Genomic DNA, 26907 nt, shown 5'->3' on the forward strand with positions numbered 1-26907 from the left:
GTTTTAATTATCTAAATGCATAGTCTCATGCGTACTGTGCATTGTGCACTTAGGGTGCATTCAAATGCACTTTTGCTATTTGAAGAATGGGAACAACTGTTGGTGCACCCAGTGCATCTCCATATTCTTTGATTGTGTTATGGGTGTGTTTTGGGGCATAACATGTATTAAACCAATCAGAGTCTCATCTCCCATTTTCTTCAAGAGAGAGTTGAGTTGTGCTATTTGCTATCTACATGGCTTTAGGTGGAAAAACGAAATGCTTCACTAGCGAGGAAATAGATTTGCTTGTGCGCGAGGTTAAAGACAATCTACGGAATGAGGCTGAGGTGTCGACCTGTTCGATTCGACTATTGATCTACAGTATGAAATTGTTGTTTCGAATGTACTTCACTCAAGTCATTCCATTTTATAAGTTTAATTTCTTAATTTAGCTTTTTAAAAGCAAAGATTGAAGTGGATTTTATATTCTTTAAAGTGTGAAGTTAATCTATATATTCAAATTGTATGTGTATAATCTGTTTGTAGACTTGCATATCATTAGAAGAATTACCATATCACAAGAAATGGATAAGTTATATAGTTACCAGGTTTGGGTCAGGGGTTAACCTAGGTGGAAATTGAGGTCTGGGGTTAAACTAGGTGGAATTTGGGGTCAGGGGTTAAACTAGGTGGGATTTTGAGTGACAATTTGAAAAACAGTTGCAAAAGAGCATTTAAGCAGGCCAGAACATCAGTGAGACAGAATTTTTCAGACAGAGATGCTACTGGGGGTCTCCTGAAAGTTCTCCTTTGTTGTTGACAATAAAGTATATTCTTCTGATATTCATAACCTCCAGACTGAGTTTGATTCAGTAAGAGAAAAACCAAAAAACCACTACATGATTTGTCCAAAACAGTTTCTCAATCCAGTTTTGATTTCCAGCAAATAGTGCATTTTATTCTGAAAGAGGGAAAGAGCAAAAATAAAAGAAGCAGAGGCAAAGAAAAATGTAAGAAAAAAATGTAAAAAAATATATAAAGAAGAATAAGCACTACTATTTAAGCAAAAATAGCATCGTGGCCATTTCCCCCTCCTTGTTCGGTCTCTCTCAGAGCAGCATGGATGCTGTAACAGATCCAGGGCCCTCTAGAGACCTCGAGGAGTAGAGGAGGACTCTCACAGCAGCCCAAAGGCTCATGTGGTTATTTAAAGAGCGCTCAATTCTCTGTGATGTAGGAATCACTGCTAATAGAGATAATTCCTCACACTGCCTGACCCACAAGGATTGGCCAGATGGGATTTGACTTACCACGCACAGACAGGCTATAAACACACTGGATACTTTCTCTTAGCTAAATGCTAAAAGGGTTTTATTTACCAGTACCGATAATTTCACTGTTTACAATTATAGTTATATAGACAAAAAAAAAAAATAATAAAAAATAATAATAATAATAATAATAATATTATTATTATTATTATTATTATTATTATTATTATTATACAATCAGTCCTCAAACAAAATACAAAACAAAGTGATGTGTACAAACTAAGCATGCTTATTTTGCATACAAAATAAATGTTTGTATACGTTTATGTACAGTTTATAGAAACACATGGGTCAATATATTTGTGTAATTTTAGAATGAAAAAAAAATGTTTGTATATATAAAATACAAATTATACATACATTTAAATGTTGATTCTATATGTGTATTTATAAATAAATAAATAAATTAATTAATTAATAAATAATGTAAAAACACACTTTATTGTCCAGCCCTAATTTGAATCAGTTCAGACAGCAATTCAATTCAATTCAAACAGCAGCAGGAATTACTCAAGCAAGCAGGGACACATATTGCCTTAGCCGCTATTATGTAATATGGAAAATCACTACTATAATGAGAAAAACCAAGTCCATTTGAGCACTCTGTCCTTTTAAAGATTGCATCTTGTAACATTATGTCCCATTTTTGGGTCATGAAGACATCTTTGGTCCATACTGCATTCATGTTTCAGTCCAACTGCACCAGAGCTCATTTATGGGTGGAATGAGGATCTCAGACTGTGTGTTGGGTGAGCAACAAGTTTAGAGGGAAACATTAAATACACTTAATACATTTTGTATTATTTAATTAAGGGTTTCCTTTTCAATAAATAAACCAGAAAACACTAAAAAGCCCATTTTTAGCACTGTTTGACAAGCGTTTTTTTTTTTTTTTTAAATGCATGGGCAGTTGGAGAATTGGTGGACATGTGCAATATTAAATTCTGACAATTTATTTTTTTTAGTCCATAATCTTCCAAAACAATTTAAAGTGAACAAATTTAGATCATCTAACTTAATGAGTTCAACAAGCATACAGTAGTCACTTTATTTATCAGGGTTCGCCACTAGAACTCTGGCATATGTGTCACGCAGAGGATGCCCTTCCAGCCACAACCCAGCATGACACCCATAAACTCTCTCATTCACACACACATTCTTATGGCCGTTTAAATAATAATAATAATAAGAAGAAGAAGAAGAAGAAGAAGAAGAAGAAGAAGAATTCCTTACATTTATATACCACTTTTCTGGACAATCAAAGTGCTTTATACATTGTAGGAATCTCCTCATCCACCACTGGTGTGCAGCATCCACCTGGATGATGGTACAGCAGCCATATTGGGCCAGACAGCACACCACACAACAGCTGATTGGTGAAGGGGAGACAGAGTGATGAAGCCAATTATGATATGGGGATGGTTGGGACATGATGGACAGAGGCCAGTGGGCAAATTTGGCCAGGAGTTTTAACTTTCATTCGAAAGAAAGGGCTCACTGAGCAGTATAGAGTCCCCATCAATATACTGAGGCTTTAAGACCCACACAGACCACAGATTGAGTGCCCCTTGCTGGTCTCACTAATACCACTTCCGGCAGCAAAACAAACCGTTTTGTGTGTGTGGATTAACTTGTTTCAATTATTCACATAAAAAAATAACAAAGTGAACAATCAAAATACAAATTAAACATTTTGATTTCACCCAGACTTTAAGCATAAACAATACGCAACTTGCATATTTCAGTAATAATCCGAATGAGCTATTTACAAATTCGTTTGATTTCCCCTAGAGAATGCTTTTTTTATGCTGAGCTCTTTGCAGTGCATTCTGGGATTGCATCATTCACGATGAAGCTTTAGAATTTGGTCAAAACAAGCAGAACTGCTGCAATCTACTATATAAAACAGCACCTGCACACAGAAAACATGCCTAGCACAGCTATAGTTATTGATTACTGGCTTCATCGCACACAAAGCCATCATTATTGCTACTATTAAAATACGCTCAATATGGACCTCAGCCCAAGTTAATTTACAACGTCTTTACACAGGATTACAGGATCTGGATAGTAAAGAAAACAATCAAACGTTCCGACATTCTGTGCACGTTGGCAGAACACAGAGAGAAAAGTCCATTCCAGCCATCATCAATCTTTTGATTACTTACACGCCAGCTCCCACACAGAAGCTCGCAGATGCCAGAGCCAGTTAATAATTCTATCCATTTTCAGAGGTAGACTCCATCATTTATTATGTTCTGTATCTATCTCATCAGCTGTCTAATAACTCTCATCATCATTGGCTAATGCCAGAGCCAGTATGCGGCCCTGATAAAGCGCTTGGCTACACTGTTTGCTTTATTTATTTTGGTGAGCATTGTAAAGGCTGACCGCTACTAATGAGTACCGCAGGAGAAGCAGACGAGGTTACGGAGGGCAGGATCATCCGTGATGCAGACTAATACAGCGTTGCGTTTAATCATTATCACTTATTCTGCATGCATCTGGGAGGAACATTTTTGCATGCGTTGACTATAATGTATTCTCGACCTCTGAGAATGAAAAGGGCTTTTAAATAATCACATAGAAAAAACTATAGCATATACGCTACCTGACAAAAGTCTTGACTTCTGGTGGATCATTTGGAAAAGTGGCAGAAGGTAGATTTTTCAAATGAATCATCTGTTGAACAGCATCCCAATCATCACAAATACTGCAGAAGACCTATTGGAACCAGCATGGACTCAAGATTCTCACAGAAATCAGTCAAGTTTGGTGAAGGAAAAATCATAGTTTGGAGATACCTTCATTATGGGGGGGTGGGGGTGGGGGGGACATCAACAGCCTGAGGTACCAAGAAATTTGTGCTGGCCATTACATTACAAACCAGAGGAGAGGGCAAATTCTTCAGCAGGATAGCGCTAATTTCAATCTTCAGCCTCCACAAAGTTCCTAAAAGCAAAGGAGTTCAAGGAGTTCCAGGATTGGCCAGCCCAGTCACCAGACATGAACTTTATTGAGCATGTCTGAGGTAAGATGTAGGAGGTATTGAAGATGAATCTAAAAAATCTTGATGAACTCTAGAAGTCCTGCAAGAATACGTTCTTTGCCATTCCAGATGATTTTATTGATTTATAGTTATAGTTATATATATAGTTATAGTTATTTGAGTTATATAAATAACATAGTTATTCGAGTCTTTGCATAGATCAGGGGTGTCCACACTCGGTCCTGGAGGGCCGGAGTCCTGGAGAGTTTAGCTCCAACACTAATCAAACACACCTGAATCATCTAATCAAGCTCTTGCTAGATACACTAGAAACTTCCTGGCAGGTGTGTTCAAGTTGGAGCGAAACTCAGCAGGACACAGGCCCTCCAGGAACGAGTTTGGACACCCCTGGCATAGACGTATAGATGCAGTCCTCCAAGCTCATGGGAGTCATACACAATTAGAATTCTTTTTCCACCGCACCATGACTTTATACTCTATACTGTACATTATTTCTGTTAAGTGACAAGACTTTTGTCTAAGGAAAGTCAGACCTTACTGTCCTAATTAATTAATTTAAAATCAAGGCACATTTTATTTAGGTAAAATAAGCATATTCTAGAGGCCTTTGCCTTTCAAATAAGCCACTTTTGATACCAAATGTTTAACTAGAAGTCAAGTTTTTATTTGTTGCTCCTAAAACTTGGATAGACGACAAGACTTTTGTCAGGTAGTGTAGTTTCACACTGAAAAACAATGGGCCCTACCGTCACAAGACGCATCGCAATTGTTGTTTGCTTGTTTCAGCTCGGCGCAAGAGTCGTTTTGACGTTTTGCGCCATGACGTTTAAATAGCAAATACATTTGCGCTCATATGTGTGCCCATGCGTTCTCGTCTAAAAAAAAGGAGGTGTGTTGAGGCGCATTGCTGATGCGTTGCTATTTTGAGGAACTTAAATAGAGGGTTCAATAGATCAGATCAAAGCACCTTGCTTACACATTGCTTAATACACACAGGATGTAAAGCAATACGCAAATATCTTTACAAATGAAACAGAATTAAAGCATTAAAATATAAAAAATATATATATTTTTTCAAGCCTACATAAATATAAAAACCATACTTTTATGCCTTCTTCATCTCGGGGGGCTTTTTCAGTTTATTCGTGACGATTTGCGTTTGTATAAGGTTATTATTATCATTAGTATTATTTATAATATGCATATTTATATTTGTTTTATTAAAAACAAGCTTAGATTTGTCCACCTGTGAGGTTTTAGACCATATAGGGCATAGCATGTGTATTTGGAAATAAATCATTATTATTGCTCAATTATTCATTTGCTGGAAATTAGAACTGAATTAAATAAAATAAATTAAAGAAAATAGTTTTGAAGCAAATCTTTGCGCTTAACAAGCTAAATTAATTATGTATAGGCTAATGGATGTCTGTGTGTACAACACGTTTCCCTATCCATGAGAGTGAAAACAAAAGTAAAAAATGAGGAGGCTCATTGTCATCTCTCATTCTCACGCTGTAGATTCTCTGCTTAACTGTTTTCTCTCTGGTGAAGTGTTCAGTTTTTAAACTTACAAAGTCCACCATGTAAATAGCAAATGCGCTATGACGCGACACAAAGGGAATGGGAGATGAGACTCTGATTGGTTTATTCTCAAAACACACCCATAACTCATTAAGGAAAATAAGCTCAATCCTTTTAGACCATGCGTCACAGTGCAAAATGGATTTTTCCATTCTTAAAATAGCAAAAGTGGATTCTGACACGCCCTTAATGCGTCTGCGCCCTGCGCTTTGCACTTTGAGCATGGATTGTCAAAATAGAACCCAATGTCTTTCTTACTTTACTCATTTCTTGTCTAAATAACTAAAAATTCACAAATCAAAGTGCATTTTTTAGACAAGCTAAAAATGCTGTCTGGTTTACAGAAAAAATGTTGAAATATTTGCATTTACAGCAAAAACAAGATTATTTAGCTTGTTTTAAGAAAAACTCACTTAATTTTGATATATTATTTCTGAAAACAAGACAATATATTTTGCTTGTCTAAAAAAATGTTTATTGATTTATGATTGTTTTTAGATATTTGGACTAAAAATAAGAAAAAAACTTATTTTTGCAGAGCAGCTGCCAAGTACTTAAAATCTGTTGCATTTATGAAAATGTGTAATATTAAGAACCAGTGACATCTACCTACAAAATCAACAGAGCAAAAGAGGAAGAAATAGGGCAGTGATTGACAGATTGAGGATAAATAAAGGTGTCCGGGGAGGAGAGCTGACTGATCTTGACCCTCTTTTATGCAAGTCACAAAACTAATTCATCACGCGGGATGCAATTACTTACAGCCATATGCCATTTTCACCCATTTTAAAATAGTCTTCCATGATGATATCATACCAAATGACAACACATTATGACAGCTAACAATGACATCATACTATTGTTTAATGTACTTACCATTGAATGGGCAAGCAAACTTAGATGATTTCTTTCAATTGTTTAGGACATTATTTATTGGGTTTAGCTAGGACACTGGCCAGTTAAAGGGATAGTTCCCAAAAAAACTAAAGATTCTGTCATTAATTACTGACACTTTACTTGTTCCAAACCTGTCTAAGTTCTTTCTTCTGTTAAACACAAAGATATTTCTAAGAAAGCTGGAAACCTGTATCCATTGACTTCCATAGTATTTGTTTAGAAGTCAGTAGTTACAGGTTTTTAGCATTTTTTTTAAATATCCTGTAAAGAACAAAACTTAAACAGGTTTGGAACCAGTAAAGGGACAATAAATTATAAAAGACAATGGCTTTTTAGGTGAACTATCCCTTTAAAGCCCACTATATTATCAAACTCTGATGACATTACATTAATATGAGATCTTACATAGTCAAAAATATAATGTCCAGTTCATCACTACAAAAACTGTACATTTCGTTGTACTCTATACACCACATGTCTCTGCTCAGCCCCACAGTTTCTCATTTTAACATTTGTTAGCATATGCTTTGGGAGCCACAAAATCCAATGACAGTATGAAATCTAACACTGATTGGAATTTCACACAACTAATTTCCCAAAGGGTCTTCCCCTATTTGCCAAGATTTCCAACCAACAAACTGAAATTTAATAGTGCTTATAAAATTAGCATGTGTCCAGTTGATGAATCCAATGGATTTAGTGACATATAGTGGAAAATGGCAGGAAATGGAAGCCTATAGCATTTATAATAATTCAACTTGCAGAAACATGCTGTGCAGTAACTGGGTGGTCTTTCTGTCTATATACAGTGCTTCCAGAAAGTATTCATAGCACTTCACTTTTTCCACATTTTTTTATGTTACAGCCTTATTCCAAATTAGTTTAAATTAATTTATTTCCTCAACATTCTACACACAATACACCATAATGTCAATGTTAAAAAAAAAAGATTTTTTTAAACTGTTGCAAATTTATTAAAAATAAAAAACCTGTAAAATCACATGTACAGAAGTATTCACAGCCTTTGCCGTGAAGCTCTTAATTGAGCTCAGGTATATTCTGTTTCCACTGATCATTCTTGATATGTTACAGCAGCTTATTCACCTGTGGTAAATTCAGTTGATTGGACATGATTACTTGAACAGACATACACCTGTCTATATAAGGTCCCAGGGTTGACAGTGCATGTCAAAGCACAAACCAAGCATGAAGACAAAGGAATCGTCTGTAGACCTCCAAGACAGGATTGTCTTGAGGCAAAAGGCTGGGAAAGTTACAGAAGAAATATCTGCTGCTCTGAAAGTTCCAATAAGCACAGTGGCCTCCATCATCCGTAAGTGGAAGATGTTTGGAACCACCAGGACTCTTCCTAGAGCAGGCCGGCCATCTAAGCTGAGTGATCAGGGGAGAAGGGCCTTAGTCAAGGAGGTGATCAATAACCCGAGGGTCACTCTGTCTGAGCTCCAGCGTTCTTCTCTGGATAATCTTATAGAAGGACAACCATCTGTGCAGCAATCCACCAATCATGCCTGTATGGTAGAGTGGTCAGACGGAAATCACTCCCTGCCTGGAATTTGCCAAAAGGCATCTGAAGGACTCTCAGACCATACAAAACAAAATTCTCTGGTTTCATGAGATTAAAATTGAACTCTTTGGAGTGAATGTTAGGTGTTTCGCTTGGAGAAAACCAGGCACCGCTCATCACCAGAATAATACCATCCTTACAGTGAAGCATGGTGGTGGCAGCATCATGATGTGGGGATGTTTTTCAGCAGCAGGAAGGGGTAGACTGGTCAGGATGGAGAGAAAGATGAATGCAGCAAAGTAAAGAGACTTCCTGAATAAAAAACCTGCTTGACCTTAGTCTGGGGTGATGCTTCATCTTTCAGCAGGACAAAGACCCAAAGCACACCACCAAAATATCAACGGAGTGGCTTCACAACAACTCGGTGAATGTCATTGAGTGGCCAAGCCAGAGCCCAGACCTAAATTCTATTGAACATCTCTGGTAGATCTAAAAATGGCTGTACACTGTTGCTTCCCATCCAACCTGATAGAGCTTGAGAGGTACTGCAAAGAGGAATGGACAAAAATTTCCAAAGACAGGTGTGCCAAGCTTGTGGCATCATATTCAAAAAGACTCGAGGCTGTAATTGCTGCCAAAGGTGCATCAACAAAGTATTGAGCAAAGGCTGTGAATACTTATACATGTGATTTTTCAGGGTTTTTATTTTTTATAAATTTGCAACAATTTAAACAAATCTTTTTTTCACATTTTCATTATGGGGTATTGTGTGAAGAGTTTTGAGGAAATAAATTAATTTATTCCATTTTGGAATAAGCACTATGAATGCTTTCCGGAAGCACTGTAGATGTATGAATAACATAAGATGCTGTAGACTGACAGACAGACAAACAGACATACAGATAGATAGATAGATTTCATGCATTTATGCTCCATTTCTCTGAATATAAAGCACTGGGTTTTTTTTTTACGCAGAACTATGACTGTGGGTGCGGTTTAAGGCTCTGAAAATACGCTCTCCATAGTCTTCAGGTCCTGCTGCTCGGATGCCCTTCCAGAGAGCAGACTCATTTCCTCCTGCAGCCTCCAGCTCTGTTTCCCACCGGCTCTGCTAACCCCCCACTGCTCTGCAATTTCAAAATAAAGTGTCTTTTTAAGCAAGCGGGCTGTACTGCCTTTTCAACCTGTTCCAATGGAGAGCGTCTCTTTAGCAAAGCCCCATTGAGAGACCACGTGGCACGCTTGCTAATACCACGATCACTTTCATTCCCCCGTACCTCTAAAACCCTCTTAAACACGCCGGCGGCACATTAAAACGGGAGAGGGGAAATATAAGCGGAAGCGCTCGCTAAATTGCTCCACTCCAAATGAGTCTGATGAACCGAGCCCTTTGATTGCGTTTTCAAGCTCTGCATAAAATTTGTACGCCATTTTCTTTGCCACACTGTACCAATCGGTTAATCAGTGCCGCCCAAAACCCAGTCGGCTATCTGCAAAGAAAAAGAACCATGTCTTGGCAGGAGAAATCCAAGCGGTGGTTGTGTGTGACACTGCGTAAAGGGAAATAAATGTTATGTGCACTCGTGTGTACGTGCGAGAGGGGAGTGTGATAAATGCTTGATGTGCCGACCGTTCCCTCCTCCGTCTTTCAAAGGTGTGCGGTGCCCTTTAAGCACGGCTCGGTGGCTTATGAGAGCGGTTTCAGGCCGTGTTTACCCGTCTGTCAGGCTCACTGATGCCTGGGTGTACAACGATAAGGAAAGGTTGCCGTTTAAAGCCTCGGCGAGCTTTGCAAAACAAACTGGCAGCAAATGTGCATATTAATTCAGGCAGACAAAACAGGTCGGAGGAAATATAATGACAGAGTGACACAAACAAAGCAGGTGCTAAAATGATCCCATTTAGTCATTTAACAAAAGCTGGCGCGTTCACACAGCTTTCAGTGGACGCCGTCTTTTCCTCGCTCCGCTTTTTTAACCAACTCATCATCGCTCTCGCTGGCGCTTTTCATATCTTGCTCTCTTGCATGGAAGAGCGATGCATGAAATCTGGAGAAATGATGAAGGAAGCTGCTTGTGAAATAACAAAAATATTGAATGGAACAAAACCTGATACTTGGGTGAGTGGGATGGAGCATCATTGCTTATAGAAACTGTTATGAGGAGACTAGAACTTGCTGGAGACTAGAACTTGCTAGAGACTAGACGTTAGACATGCATAGATAGACGTGCATAGATAAGTATGCAAAAATAAACTTTTTAAAAAATAAAGTTTTGTCCATTTCTCACAGTGAATATGGACAATTTGGTACATTCAAACAAAACCATTTTATTCATCGACAAACATGTTTGGGAATAGAAAAAATAATTCAAATGAATGATTTAATTTAAAATGACATGTTGCAAAAAACATATACACAATTTACAAATTTTAACTGAATTGTATGTTTTAAAAAATATTTTCTCACAAACTTTTCTCTATTAAAATTTTATTGAATAGTTTCCCTATTTAATATAACTGTATTTATATTATAAAATAATTATTATTAGTTAATTGCATTAATAATATATGTCATTTCAAATAACTGATTTATTTTATCTTTGCTATGATGACAGTAAATAATATTTTACTAGATATTTTTCAAGACACTTCTATACAGCTTAAAGTGACATTTAAAAGCTTAACTAGGTTAATTAGGTTAGCTAGGCAGGTTAGGGTAATTAGGCAAGTAATTTTACAACGATGGTTTGTACATTATTATTTCATTATTTTCTTAAGGGGGAAAAGTGCTCTCCAATAATAACAGAGTAGTTTTGTTGCAAGGGTTGCATTTCTTTTTTGTTCTGTTGATGAACTCACAAACAACAAACATTTACCGCTGCTGCGCATCTCGATGTTTAGGTTACGGTTGTTTATTCAGCCGAAATGACAGTAACGGCATGGATTATTGCAAAACAAGATGGAGATTTCATTGCAGCAATTACATGGCAGGGTAAATTATTTATATTCTCCTGGATTTTGTATAAGTGTAGAGGTGTTTGTATCTGATTTGTATATAGCACATTAACATATTTATACACATAGCTAGGCTTGTATTAAATATTTATTGGTGATGTCAAAAAATTATCGCGTTAAAAAAAAGTTTGTTCACATGAATGAATTAAACATGCATAACTTTTTTTTTTTTTTTTTTTAGCATTATAAACTCTACATGTTGGATAATAAAGCCCAAATTGCCTTTTTTTCCAAAGATACATGAACTGTTACTGTTTTAGTTTGGGAAGGTCATTAAAAGTGCCTCTGACGGTGAGGAAAAGGACACTGATAGAGTATTAATAAACTTTTGACAGAAATCTCATGTTATCAAACTTGAAACATAAACTCATGAAACATTTGGCTTTCAAGTCATTTTCTTGGATATAACAATAATGTTTTCCTGTGTTAGTATATAGGAAAACAAATATTAAACACAAAACAACTTTTTCTGATGACCTAATATTATATAACTTTTTTATATTTTTGAGCATGAAACATCCCCTTTTACCACAATAAAGCCCACCGTATCTTCTTTTCAATGATGCCTGATAATTTGTTTTGTAGCTTCCTGGAGACAAAAACTGCTACTATTTAAAGTTAGGTAGGTATAACTCCCCAAAAGTGAGTGCTGGCTAACAGGTTTAAATAAATATTTCTCACTTGCTGCCTCTTCTTCTGGAAGTTCTTTCTGGAACTTTTCATCATTTGTTAGCAAAAACATTTGGAAGTCTGTAAAGCATTTGTTATTTTGGCCAATTTAAACAATTATAAACAACACAAAACTTAAACATTTTGATGTTCTGATAGCAATTCCTATGTAAAAGAATCACTTCCTGCCCTCCATCTGAATTTGGCATATCATCAATTAAGTCATGTGAAAACAACCCCTCCCTCCCTCTATATATAAATATATACACACACACACACACACACACACACACACACACACACACACACACACACACACATACATATGCAAAGTGTGTGAACGTTACTTATCTTTTTTTTGTGCATTAATTTTTAAAAAACAATTCCCAGCTAGCTGACAAAAAGTAATAACTCTACTCTATTCCACCATCAATAAATAACAAGAAAGTGATAATGCAGTGGCAATCTTGACGTAAAATATCCCCATGTGAAGAGACGCAGACTCATCGATCAATAGTCCATTAGCATCCGTTCCTCTGTTATTCTCCGGACCTCATGAGAGTCTACATTTATTGGTCTCTCTGCTGTCCCCTGGCCCCACATAACTACAGATTAGCTCACTCTGTAGGGCCTCCATTCTAACTGAAGCTATTGTGTGTAAACGCATTCACCCTGAGACGGGAGTCACCTTAACCAAAGTGCAAAATTAAAAAGGCGCTCGATCTCGCGGCGAGCCCTTGTGCTGACAAAAGTGGCGGAGTAGAATAAATTGCAGCCGCGACAGAAAAACAGTCTGTGATATAAATATGAAAAAGAGCCTGATTTAATTTAGTGCTCATCTGCTAAGGGCTAGAAAAATGAAATGAAATTTGAGAGGCATAATTCATCAAACCAAGCAGGCTCCATTTCAGCGGTGTCAGAGTCTCACGGAACAGGGCAACGAGAAACGTCTTCAAAGCTTCCAGAACCCACGGCATCAAACATCGCAGGAAACGTGACTGCTTCATTAGCATTCGCAAGCACTTTTCCATGCTCAAATTAACATCGGCAAAGTGAAATTACTGATTAAGCGATCTTGAGTGGTGGAATTGTGACACGTGTCGTTTGTTGGAGGAACCGAGGCTGTGTTTTACAGTTATGCAGAGATAAGGATGTATATCTTACCTCATTGACATTGATGCCGTGTCTTCTCATGTACTCCCGGTCGTTGACCTGACCGCCCTCTGCAAAGTCCATGGTTAGAATACGTTTGGTGGAAAGATCCCAGTGAATCTTCGGGATCTAGAAGAAAACCAAACTTATCCTTAGCAATTGTCATGTATTTTCAGAAAACTTTTAAAGGAAGAAAGTGGGCTAATTCTTTTTTTACTTTATTAGTTCTAGGTGAATTACTTTTATAAAAGTGCTAAAATAAATCCTAAAACACCATGGACCACAAGCGTTTTTTTTAATCTTGGTCCTAAGCCCCAAACTCTGCACATTTCACGTTTCTCTTTTCATAGGTTTGCTCTGATTTGACCATAAGTGCTCTGCAAAGTGGGCTCCACAGGATATTTCACCATGATTTCAGTTTAAAGAGAGCATATATGTTTTATTCAAATTACATTTTTTATTTGTGATACGTAAAATTAAAAAAGTTTTCATTATATGGAGGTACATTACGTCACTTCCCCAATAATGTGGATATTTTATGACACTTCCCCAACTTCAGATTTGGGTATTATTGTATTTAAATACATACTTCTCTGTAATCTATTTAGATCATCTGTGTGGGTGATTCCATTCTGCCCCTATAATGTTTAGGTATGAACTCTGTGGAGGCCATTTTATGACTTTCAGCGTTTGATCATCTTGTTTTTTCCTCCCAATAATTCACTGATCAGGTAAAGACTGAGAGTTAATTATATTTGTTCTTCATACATGTGTGAAACAACTTCAAATGCTGGCCTTTTGTACAGTAGTTTATTAGGGTGTTTTAATGGAGCTGCTATACTACTGTATTCTATTATAAAGTAATGAATAAATAAATAAATAAATGAATTAATAAAATAATAAATAAATAAACAAATAAATATGAATAATTTAAAATAAAAACAAACAAATGAATGAATGAATAATTGAATGAATGAATACATACATACCTACCTACCTACCTACCTACCTACCTACATACCTACATACATACCTACATACCTACATACATACCTACATACCTACATACATACCTACATACCTACATACATACCTACATACCTACATACATACCTACCTACCTACCTACCTACCTACCTACCTACCTACCTACCTACCTACCTACCTACCTACCTACCTACCTACCTACCTACCTACCTACCTACCTACATACATACATACATACATACATACATACATACATACATACATACATACATACATACATACATACATACATACATACATACATACATACATACATACATACATACATACATACATACATACATACATACATACATACATACATACATACATACATACATACATACATGAATGAATGAATGAATGAATGAATGAATGAATGAATGAATGAATGAATGAATGAATGAATGAATGAATGAATAAATAAATAAATAAATAAATAAATAGTTGATATGCAGTTCCAACATTTTTGTTGTAAGCATTGCAGTGTTATTATCCAATTTAATGTTTTAAGGGATTTTTAGACTGTTGCTGTGTGATTTCTAGGGACAAAAGCTTTTTAATAAGCTCTTTAAGATGTGATGTGCAACTTAAATGTGGTGTTACTGGGAATGCTATGCAAGTTTAAAAGGTAACAATTAATACCTAAACCCATGTACAAGTGAGGCATATTATGTCACATATTAAGGAACTTCCCCAATAGTATGGATACATGTCTCATATGGCACTTCCCCAACTTCGTTTTCAGCTTCGGGAATTTTGGTATTTATTTGCTTCCTCTGTGCAGGTGATTCCCTTTTCCCTCTATAATGTTCAGGTCTGGATTCCCAGGCCATTTCGTTTGAATAGCTTGTTTTTTCTGCCAATATAATTTCACTGCTCTATTGAAGACAAAGATAATTATATTTGGTCATTATACATCTGCTAAAACAGTAGTGAATGCTGGCCTTTTGTATAGTAGTTGCAGGTTTACTACGTTTATATATAATACCTTTAACTGTTAAAAGCGATTAGTAACTAGTCAATAAGTTAAAGGTTTTAGTAGCTAATAAATTTATAGTAACTAATAACTAGGCCCACACAGAATCTGAAAGTGCAGAAATATTATTAATTTATTAATTTAGACGATTAATTTAGTTGTGTGTAAAGGTGTAAATTTATATTTATTCCCGTTCTTACAATAATTTCAGTAATATTACTGACTAATACTTTATGAAAATTTTTATATGATTTACTTACAACACAGTTCGTAAAGTAATAATTTCTGTCTTTTAGTAGATATATTGCTGATATATATATAATATATGAGAGACTTGCTATTACCAAATAAATAGATCTAATAGGATTTGCATTGTAAACACTGAAAACAAGTTAAAAATGTATAACTTTTTATTTAACACACACACACACACACACACACACATATATATATATATATATATATATATATATATATATATATATATATATATATATATATATCTGATATATTATGATCTATATATAAGAAAATAATAATAATAATAAATAAATATATATATATATATATATATATATATATATATATATATATATATATATATATATATATATATATATATATTATTATTATTATTTTTACAATACACCCAAAATCATTCCACAAAAATCTGCAGATTCTGCCTGGCTCTACTAATTAACTTAACTGAATTGAATAGGTTAATTTGGTAAACAAACAAACAAACAAACAAACAAACACAGACACACACGCGCATGTTTGCATGCATGCATGCACGCGCGCACACACACACACACAAACACACACACGAATGAATGAATGAATGAATGAATGAATGAATGAATGAATGAATGAATGAATGAATGAATGAATGAATGAATGAACTTTCTATGCATTTACCAAAATGTTTTGTGCATTGCAGAGTGTTGCTATCCAGTTTCTGGGGAGATAAGCTTTTTAATGTTAAGCTCTTAAAAATGCGATGAGCAACTTTAATGTGGTTCTGTTGGGAGTTTGAAACATTACAATTAATATCTATACTTATTTGAAAGAAAAGAGCCCTAGTAATGCTTGATAAACCAATGGCAAAGCATTGCCCTATGACCAAGCAGTATTTTCAGCCACACCACAATCACCAATTAGTGTCCTGGTAAGAATCACTATCTGTACTTCCTGACGATCGTATAGAGAAAATGAACCCCAGCAAAAAGTCTCCTCGTGACGGATAATGCCAGATGCTAAGAATTAGCTATAATCTGCACATAAAGCTCAAAGCAGCAGGCTTTTTCTTGATGCTTCAGATGACCTTGCCCTTCCACACGACGGCTTCCTTTTCCTGAACATCACAGCTTATCTTGTGCATCTCGTTACTGACTCGTCGCACTAATTAAAAAAAACTTTCTCCATATAATGGGGGAGATTTAGTGATATGTGTTTTCATTGATAGCTTCCCTCCACCTGACACAAAGGCCTGGCTTTTGCCACCACACTGGCAGCACTCTGAGCCTAGTTCCTCTCTGCTCTTTTTATCAAACAAATGTCAACAAATGATACAAAAAAATCCCTGCGTTACCACCACATGAACAGAGCCATTTTTCAGCTCAGTGTCTGCCTTGTGAAGCAGCCACACTCTCTGAACTGCCTGTGACTCCGCTGTGCCACTGCCGCTGTATAATCATGCTTGTTTTACAGGGCGAGAGTCTGATGCAGGGAGCCGGGGATTTATTCCTGACATGGCGGCTTGTGCTTCGCTGTCAAACGTTTTGACAGAGCTAATAGTGTGCATTAGAAGCACAAATCTGCGGGTGTAAACCCAGGCAATTCTCATTACCCCGCAGGGCCAGCCAGGTCTCTTTGTTATTCATTAAAAATGAAAAGGGGACTTGCCTGCAAGCATTTGGCAGTTGTTATGACAGATTATTTACCTTCCAAAGTCTTTTTGCGGGGTAGGAATACAAGGGTAGTCTGATACATGGAGTCTAGCTGAGACAGTGTGGAAAAGTGCAAGCTAGTACGCCGCTTTAGTAGGACATGCAATGTGACCGGCTTCACTTAAAGTTGACAAAACACTCAGAATAAGATGTTGAAATGTCAAAAAGTCTCAGCTTTTTGCTTTATAGTGCTGAAGTCTGATGAAATATGAGTTTTTCATTCATTTTTCACTGCATTCGCGCAGCCTTGAAGGGCACACTACTCAAGAGTTGTTTCAGACTAAAATGAGCAACTGATTTTTATCCAGAAGGCCGCTGGCAAACTATATATATATATAAGACATTAGAAATATTTTCAGAGCTGTAGATCATTTGTATTGCTTGGAGAAGGAAATTAAAATAATTATAATAGCTATTTATTTATGTGCACAATAGGATAAGAAAAGGCATACATGAAAAAAAAATACAGGTGTACATTATCATTTTAAAAATGCTTTATAAGTCAGATTGCAGCTTCATCTGTAGCTGCTGTTTCACACGAACACACACACACAAACATAGTTATCGTTTCTGCTGATATGCAAAACACATGGAATATTGTTAGTGTGGGAATCGAGGTTTCATTAAAGAAGACCAATTAGACAATAATTTAGATGAACAGAATCAGACACTGCTGTTTTTTATGTTACGAATTTCTCATTATAAATTACGATACCACTTGGTTCATTGGTCTGTTGGGTATGATTACTTTCTTACATTAATTGAACCTTGTCAAGGTTAATTGGGCCAAGACCACCAGGATGGACTGTTATGGTGTGGATTTAAGTGTAATAATGCTGTTCATATATACATAAGCAAAAGCTTGACCAACTACTCCTGAACATGAATATTAACAAGAGGTTTCTTTTAAATGCTTTTTCAGGGTACAGTTGAAGTCAGAATTATTAGCCCCCTGAATTATTAGCCCCACTGTTTATTTTTTTCCCCAATTTCTGTTTAATGGAGAGATTTTTTAAACACATTTCTAAACATAATAGATTTAATAACTAATTTCTAATAACTGATTTATTTTATCTTTGCCATGATGACAGTAAATAATATTTTACTAAATATTTTTCAAGACACTTCTACACAGCTTAAAGTGACATTTAAAGGCTTAACTAGGTTAATTAGATTAACTAGGCAGGTTAGGGAAATTAGGCAAGTTATTGTATAACTGTGGTTTGTTCTGTAGACTATCGAAAAAATAGTTAGCTTAAAGGGACTAATAATTTTGACCTTAAAATGATTCATAAAAAAATTAAAAACACCTTTTATTCTAGCCAAAATAAAACAAATTAGATTTTCTCCAGAAGCAAAAATATTATCTGACACACTATAAATAATTTCCCAGAGTTGCGGATGGATGGGCATCCGATACGTTAAAACATATGATGGATAAGTTGGCAGTTCATTCTGCTGTGGCGACCCCAGATTATTAAAGGGACTAAGCCGAAAAGAAAATGAATAGATGAATATTGTGAAAATTTCTTCAACTGAATATGCAGAAATCCTAAAGGTAATTTCAAAACCTTTTTAAAACTTTTTAAAGACCTTCTCAGAATATTTTAAGACCTCATTGCCACTTCAAGTTCTTATCAGCATCAAAACTTAAACTTAATAAACAATTTTTAATTAACAATTGTAGTAAAATAAATCAATGGAGCACAACCACGCAACAGAACTCAGATAAGCTCGGAAAAAACAAAGCTTGAAAGAATAAATTATGTGGTTGTTTTCAGCAACAGGCTTCAGCAATTGTTTAAACTCGTCACATTACCTCTTTCTCGTTTGTTGCAAATTACGTGACATCACCCAGATGAGGGAGCTTGGCTAAACACGCCCCAGCCCGAACCAATAGTGTGAATTGTGCATGCCATTGTTAATATTACTAGAAAAATAAATATATTTATGCTTTATTAAAGTCAAAAACTTTGAATAACACTTGATCAAAATTTAAGACCTAGTAAAAACATCATTAAGACTTTTAATACCTTTTAAGGGCCTTCATTTTCTCATAATTGATTTATCAACTTTTAATACCTTTAAAGACCCCGCGGACACCCTGTTTTTAAACCCACACTTTCACATACCTTCAAAAAGCTGAACTGCTTGAGCATGTCTGCTATTTTCTCAGCATTGCGGCCCTCATTGAGGAAGTCCAGCTCCAGGGGCATGTTCTTCTTGGCCTCTTCCACCAGCCACATAAAGGCAAAGTCTGGAAACAACCAGTGGACAACCTGAAGGAGAAACTGAAAACAAACATAGTAGGCTACAGTTATTTATATTTGATTTTGCAATTTACAAAAGTAAACCTTAAAAAAGTAATCTGGAATTCCCTGACAAGAGGAAAACTGTGGGGATCACAGTGGCGCAGTGGGTAGCACATCACACACATACACTACGGCCAATTTAGCTTATTCACCTATAGCGCATGTCTTTGGACTTTGGGGAAACCGGAGAACCCAGAGGAAACCCACACTAATATGCGGTATAATCCAATACCGTTCATATCGATATGCTTTAAGGCCACACCTGTGCATTCGGCGCAAAACAGACCACTCCAAGGTAGAACACGGGCTCCACTTGCACTAATGTGTGCATGCGCAAGTGAATAATTCACTCCATGACTCATACAAAAGATTTGTTCAAAATGAACGAATCGTTAAAGAACGACCCATCAATAAACGCGACATGGAGGAACCAGTCATTGGGAGGAACATGCAGTGCAGGTGTTGTATTGAAATCTGACTCCCCGGATAAATCTGACTTCCCTTCGTGTGCACGCACGTCACAGCGGTTTATTAGAAACCTTTAATCAATCATTTCTTCTGCAATTGACAACAAGAACGAACATAGAAGTCTTGTCAAATTGCCAAGCAGCACCTGAATGTGTTTAAAAGTCTAATCTTTCGGATGATCTTTTTTCGGATGATAGTTTAATCTTTCGGATGAGATGTTAAACCGAGGTCCTGCCTCTCTGTGGTCATTAAAAATCCCATGGCACTTCTCGTGAAGAGTAGGGGTGTTACCCCAGTGTCCTGGCCAAAGTCCCTCTATCGCCCCTTACGATCATGGCCTCCCACTCATCCCCATCCACCAAATTGGCTCATCACTGTCTCTGCACTCCACCAATAGCTAGTGTGTGGTGAGCGCACTGGCGCCGTTGTCCTGTGGCAGCAGTCGCATCATCATCTAAGTGGATGCTGCACACTAGAGGTGGTGTGGAGAGCCCCCCCTCATGATTGTAAAGTGCTTTGGGTGTATGGCCATACACTATAAATGCACTATATAAAATACACATTACATTAAAAGAATAAAAACGCCAAAATGGGAAGAATTTATTTCCCATTTCGAAAGTGAAACGGCCTCATATACACTGATTAGTCTGTTATAATGACTGTTTACATTTATATGCTTAACCAGCATTTCATCACAGCACTATCTATAGTCAAATTCGTTTTCAGCTCCTTATTTAATATTTAGTAAAACAAGTTCGATCAACACAAAAGAAAAAGTGTAAGATTTTTTTACATAGAGTGAAAGACTTCTCTTTAGATATCTTCGATATGTGCACTGTTTATTAATTGCGCACAATACTTATGTAAATGTGTAACTAAAAAACATACAGCTGATTTAATTGCTGTTTGTAAATCACACAACTGTGGTATAAGATTACTTAAAACAACACTGCAATTGTGACATTAAATACTGTGTTTCATATTTATATTCAATGTGGTTCTTTTCTATCCTACAATACTTTTTGTTGTGTTTCTATTTAAGTGTGTTCCTTTTTTGCCCTGACAATGTAGCTCTGTTTTCTATGGTTCTGTTTACTTTGTTATTTGCACAACAGCACATTAGCGCTGTCTATAGTGTTAAGCAGGAAAAAACCCTGTACTGTATTGATTTATTAAAGATTTTGTTTATAATTGTAAATGTTGTGCAACAGTTTTAAGCAGAAGAGAAACCTTTAATGTATTTATTTATCAAAGATTTTGTGCAGCTGTTTTTTTTGTGCAGCTGTTTATTTGTAGACAGGGAGGGAAACCCGTGTTATTTTTAATTATATAATTATATAATTATGTAATTATATTTTGCTCAAAAAAATGTTAAATAATGTTTTAAGGCTTTAACTCTCAAGTAACTATTAACGGGAAAATACCGGATATATATATCGTATACTTTCATTCCTCCTAAAAATACCGGGATATGATATTTCACCTATATATCGCCCAGCCCTAATAGGACCCCTTTAAACTGAAGCTCAAATCTCTAAACAAGACCTAGCCATAATAGAGTAATTATATGTGATACAAATGAAATTGTAGGCGCATGGACAAATGGTTATTTGCGATCAAATAAATGAATAAAACTGTAGCTTGAATGATGGATTCTATTTTTTAAGCACTAATGGGAGGTGAATAGGCCCCCAGACGAATCGAGCTATACATGGGCGTGTGACAATGACAGAGCGTGTGAATTAGGCATCAGAAGGCAGGCATCGGCAGCCCTGCTCCCTCGGTAATTACCTCCATCACAACAATGTCCTTGGAGCTTTGGCGCTGGACCTTGGGATGTTGTACTTTCACTGCCACCGTCCTCCCGTCTGGAAGTACTGCTTTGTGGACCTGAGCGAGAGACGCGGCCCCGTGAGGTGTCTCGTCAAACTGGATGAAAAGATCGCTGAGCTGAGGAGGGAATTTTGTTTAAAGGTTAGAAAACTGGAAAAGAGGCAAGAACTCTATCACACCTGAATGCCGTAGGTGTTTTGACACTGAAAAGCAAGCAGGCAGTTGTCTAAATGGCAGTATTATTCAAAGCAACTTGCGCTACGCTCTGGGGCAAATTCGGGTAGGTAGAAGGTACCACACAAATATCAACATTATTTTCCGTAATTGTTTAAATCAAAGTTTAAACAATTATCTTCTTTGAAAAAAAGATGATAATTGTGATATTTATGATAATAATAATAATAATAATATTAATAATAATAATGTGTTAATAATCCGACCCACATAGAATCTATAGAATTCTTTTAAATATTGAATTGATTTTAAAATTTGATTATTCATCTACAAAGCCATCAATCTTGCTCCTCGGTACCTTACTGACTTGCTCTGTCCGTATACCTCATCGAGTGTTCCAGAGTTTAGGACCATCAACCGCAAAAGCTAGATCACCTCGTTTTTTAAGGTGTGTTCTTGGCATGGTGAGTAAATTGGGATTAAAATTCTCTCCTTAATCACTGCTTTATTGCTTTTATTGGTTAAATGTTTATTTTATATTCTGCTTTCTGTTTTTATTACTCCTACTGTATGTACAGCACTTTTTTTATTTTGTTATGCTTATAAAATGTTTTATTGTCATGCTGTACTTAGTCATACTTTATTAAGTATTCATATTGATAAAAGTAATGTTTGAAATATATTTTAGCATAGTTGAGTGGCTAATAATCAAACTAAGTTTTATTTAAGGGTCCTCTGTTTTTATTTACATCTTTAAAGGTTTGGGCTTTGTAGCGCTTTTGTCTAAAATATAATACAATATAATAAAATTCATATAATATAATATAATATAATATAATATAATATAATATAATATAATATAATATGATATGATATGATATGATATGATATGATATAATATAATATAATATAATATAATATAATATAATATAATATAATATAATATAATATAATATAATATAATAGAATAGAACGGAACATAATAGAATAGAATATAATAGAATAGAATAAAACAGAACAAAACAGAACAGATCAGAATAGAATAAAATAGAATAGAAATGAATAGAACAGAACAGAACAGAACAAGATTGAATAGAGTAGAATAGTATAGAACAAAAGTGAAGATAATAGAGTAGAATAGAGTAGAACAGAATAGAACAGACCAGAACAAAACAAGATAGAATAGAATAGAACAAAAGAGAATAGAATAGAACAGAATAGAATAGAATAGAATAGAATAGAATAGAATAGAATAGAATAGAATAGAATAGAATAGAATAGAATAGAATAGAATAGAACAGATCAAATTAGAACAGGATAGAATAGAACAGAACAAAACAGAATGGGATAGAATAGAATTGAATAGAACAAAATGGAATAGAATAGAATAGAATAGAATAGAATAGAATAGAATAGAATTAAAATGGAATAGAGCAGGACTGAAAAGAACAGAATAGGATAGAGAAGAGAAGAGAAGAGAAGAGAAGAGAAGAGAAGAGAAGAGAAGAGAAGAGAAGAGAAGAGAAGAGAAGAGAAGAGAAGAGAAGAGGGGATTTAAATAATATAATAGAACAGAACAAAATAAAATAGAATAAAATAGAATAGAACGAAACAAAATAGAATAGAATAAAATAGAATGAGATTTAAATAATAGAATATAATAGAATATAATAGAATAGAATAGAATAGAATAGAATAGAATAGAACAAAACTGAATAGAATAGAATAGAACAGAATTTTATATAATTTTCTGTACATACCGCAATACAATTATTTTAATATCACTCATCTGAACTCAAATGCAGCGACATGTTCTCTTTTGCATTATTTCTTCTAAAATGTGTTCTACTAAATGTAAATACTGTCTATGAAGAAATATGATTTTCAACAAGGAACAAATCGTTTAATTGCCAGTTCAGTTATAACAGCGGGGGAAATTATGTTGAGCAGGGTGTAAGCAGGGCATCTTGTAAATGCAGTTGGTGAAAAATAGCATGACTGATCAGTATGCCACTTTTTTACTGCGATGCCAACTGCAATGAATATTCAACACAGACACTACAGGGGCAATGGAAGGGGATGCCAAAAGGAAGTGACAAATTTCTCATTTGTGTGTGCACAAGAGGAGTTAACCATAAATAAATACTCAAAAAAGGAATATCAAGCTGCTCGGCTCTGAAGCAGAATATTTTCAAATGCGTTTCGCCTCTCCTTTGAGGACAAAAAGAATGTATCTGCTTATAAAAATGAAACGCATTGGACCTTTTAACACTGAGTGCTAGAAATCCCAGCTTTTACTCAATTAACGTCACCTGGCAACATCTACACAAACAGAGGAAAGAGTAGCAGATGAAGGTCAACTCAAATTTGGTTGTTCTTTTCAAACCTCCAAAGTACAGAGTGAGTAGAGAATATAAAAGGCGTATTAAGCATTTGGAGCATGCCTGCTTTCAACCACTTCCAGAGAAATTGGTTTCGAAATTATTGGTCAAAAAACTTTGAACAAGCAAAAAAAGACCACCCACTCTCAACCTGCTGAACTACTGTGATTGCTATGGGACATGCTGTGAGACAATGCACCAAAACAAGGTACAGTATAACCATACTTTGTAGCATTAATAACCAAACACAGATTATAGTCAAAATCATAGCATCCACAAAATCATCCACCTCCTTTACATCTGCTTGTTCACAAGCTGTGCAAAATGGGTTCATTCATTCATTCAGCAGTACTGCACTTTTGTAGCTTGAATAAAGAAGAAATATAGGCCTTGAGAGCTCAAAAATGTTTTGAGTTAAGAAAAACACATGCACACACTGGGGAAAAACTTGAACAATTTGAGAAAAATTATCAATTTAACAACATGTGTGCATAAATAATCACAACACATGCAAATAGAGATATGCACTGCAAATAGCCTAGACCACAATACAAATGTGTTGAGGGATCCCAAAAAGTGACAAAGGCTATTTCTCAATTCCAAGAATGCTAAGAACGTACTCCTGTTTTTGCGGCGACCATTCTTGCCAAGCTACCTTGGAAGAACGAACTCGGGAGGCTGTGAGAACAGAGAACGCGTTCTATAAGAAATGAGATGCTGCATTTTTTTTCTGATGGTCACATGACCTTCACGCATTTTTAACAAAAAATTGTTTGAATATCAAATCATTCATACAACAATTTATTGTTTTTCCCCTTTTCACAATATATACCATACATAAAGACATTACAAATATACTTTTCACAATAAAAATTAAAACTATTTTTATTATGAATTTCAGCAAATAAATACCTTTAATGTGCTTAGGCCTTTATTAAGATGTTCATGATAATGTTTACTTTCACCGTCTCATTTAGGGAAACTCCTGAGACAAATAAATGTTATCTCTGAACTTTAATAATAAATCTATATAAATATCCTGGCTCAGCTGCAATGACTTTTGGGACTCCTCGAGCGAATTTGGCTCTCAAGTCTGCATCAGCGCATCCTTGATATCTAGAACTGGAACTGATTGGAACTGAACTTTGGCAGCTGATGATGACGTTACATGAGAACACGAGGATGCAAGAACGCTGAAGAACGCATATTGAGAAAGAGCCTAACTCTTCTGCTTCTTGTTTAGAATCACCGGTGTTGCCTGAGATATGAGAGGTGAGTTTTTCCTGCTTATTTTAATGCTCTGTTCATATAGTTCCTTGTTGTTTGTATATTTTTAGATCTGAGAGTAACTATTGCTAACATTAAAATAATATTAAAATTAAAACTGCATTTTTTTTATTTGTGCAGTGGAGATTTGAGATGTTTTTTTTTGGTGATTTTAACAACCGGATTGTATGGTTTCCTGTTTGTGTATTTTTACTCCTAACAATCAAAGTAATCCACTTGTTAGGTGGTGACGTGTTTGTGACGTATGTAATACTGTTTCCAGGTCCAAGCTGCCATTCATTTGAGTGGAGAAATCATTTGTTTATGATCACGTTTTATTCCTATCACACATTAAAGTTAATTTTATATAAAATCATAGTGTACACAACAATCTCTGGGCTTGCTGCATAACAAATACCAAAAAGTTAACAATTTCTAAAAAAATTAATAACTTTCTGGCCATCGGATTTTAGGCATGGACATACTGTATATACTGTGATCGTGATTTTCGAAAGCATTAAATTGCTTTGTAAACGTTTATTATTATCATTTCATGAGTCTCCCCATTCAGTTGAATAGAGCGCTTGGACCCGGAAGCCGCTTCGCATGAAGTCACACTTAACAAGCGGATTGCACAATAAACATTCAATGTAACATTACTTTACCTTTAACACATTTTTCTTTATGCTAACAAGAGTTACTCTCAGAACTAAAAATATACAAACAATAAGGAACCAGGACTTTAAAATAAACAAAGCACTCAGATCTCAGACAACACTGCTGACTCATCATTTTTTCAGGATCCCCTGACACGTCCGTGCATTTGAGGGAATTTTTTGTGATCAAAACCACAGAAGGTGAAATTATACTAATACCTCACTCTTTCCAATATTTGCATGAATTCTTCATGCAAACCTAAGAGTCTTATATGATGAGCTTGTTGATTTTGCACCCAAGATACAATATGGGTAGTCCTAAGAGAAATCAATAATAACTATATTCATATACAGTCTTTGATTAAATGATGCTTATATCTCTGAACGTGTAAATAATGTTATCTAGTACTGTATGCACAAACCTTTTTTTGCAGGTCAGAATTATGCTTACTAAATCAATTGTTAGCACTTGCCATACTTATTTAAAGCCAAGTCAACAATCATAAACATTTGAGCCGTATAAATGGAAAGTTAATCTGCATTAACGGTTTAGATTTTTTCATAATGAGTCCAATAACCAGCAAAGCCTATTTGGCAGTAGCTAAAAACGGAATTAAGAAAAGGCACGGCTGATGACTAAGTTAGTGGATTTTATCATGGTCCAGGTTGGAATTTTGCCATCAGTGTCAGCTGAGTGG

At 35.6% G+C, this 26907-nt stretch overlaps 1 protein-coding gene across 8 annotated transcripts in view; it reads right to left on the reverse strand.

Annotated features, from left to right (window-relative positions):
* adck1 (aarF domain containing kinase 1) overlaps nt 1-26907 on the reverse strand; it is a 267173-nt gene that overhangs the window by 81394 nt on the left and 158872 nt on the right. For all 8 annotated transcript variants that reach the window (XR_012392615.1, NM_001123049.1, XM_073926849.1 and 5 more), the window contains 3 exon segments: nt 21691-21849; nt 19252-19410; nt 13178-13294 (listed from right to left, as the gene is read on the reverse strand). Coding sequence is in view for 7 of the 8 variants with exons in the window: in NM_001123049.1 (NP_001116521.1) it covers nt 13178-13294; nt 19252-19410; nt 21691-21849 (435 nt within the window). In the remaining variant the exon portion in view is untranslated.

This window comes from Danio rerio, chromosome 17 (genome assembly GCF_049306965.1).
Source record: "Danio rerio strain Tuebingen ecotype United States chromosome 17, GRCz12tu, whole genome shotgun sequence".
Lineage (NCBI taxonomy): Eukaryota > Metazoa > Chordata > Actinopteri > Cypriniformes > Danionidae > Danio > Danio rerio.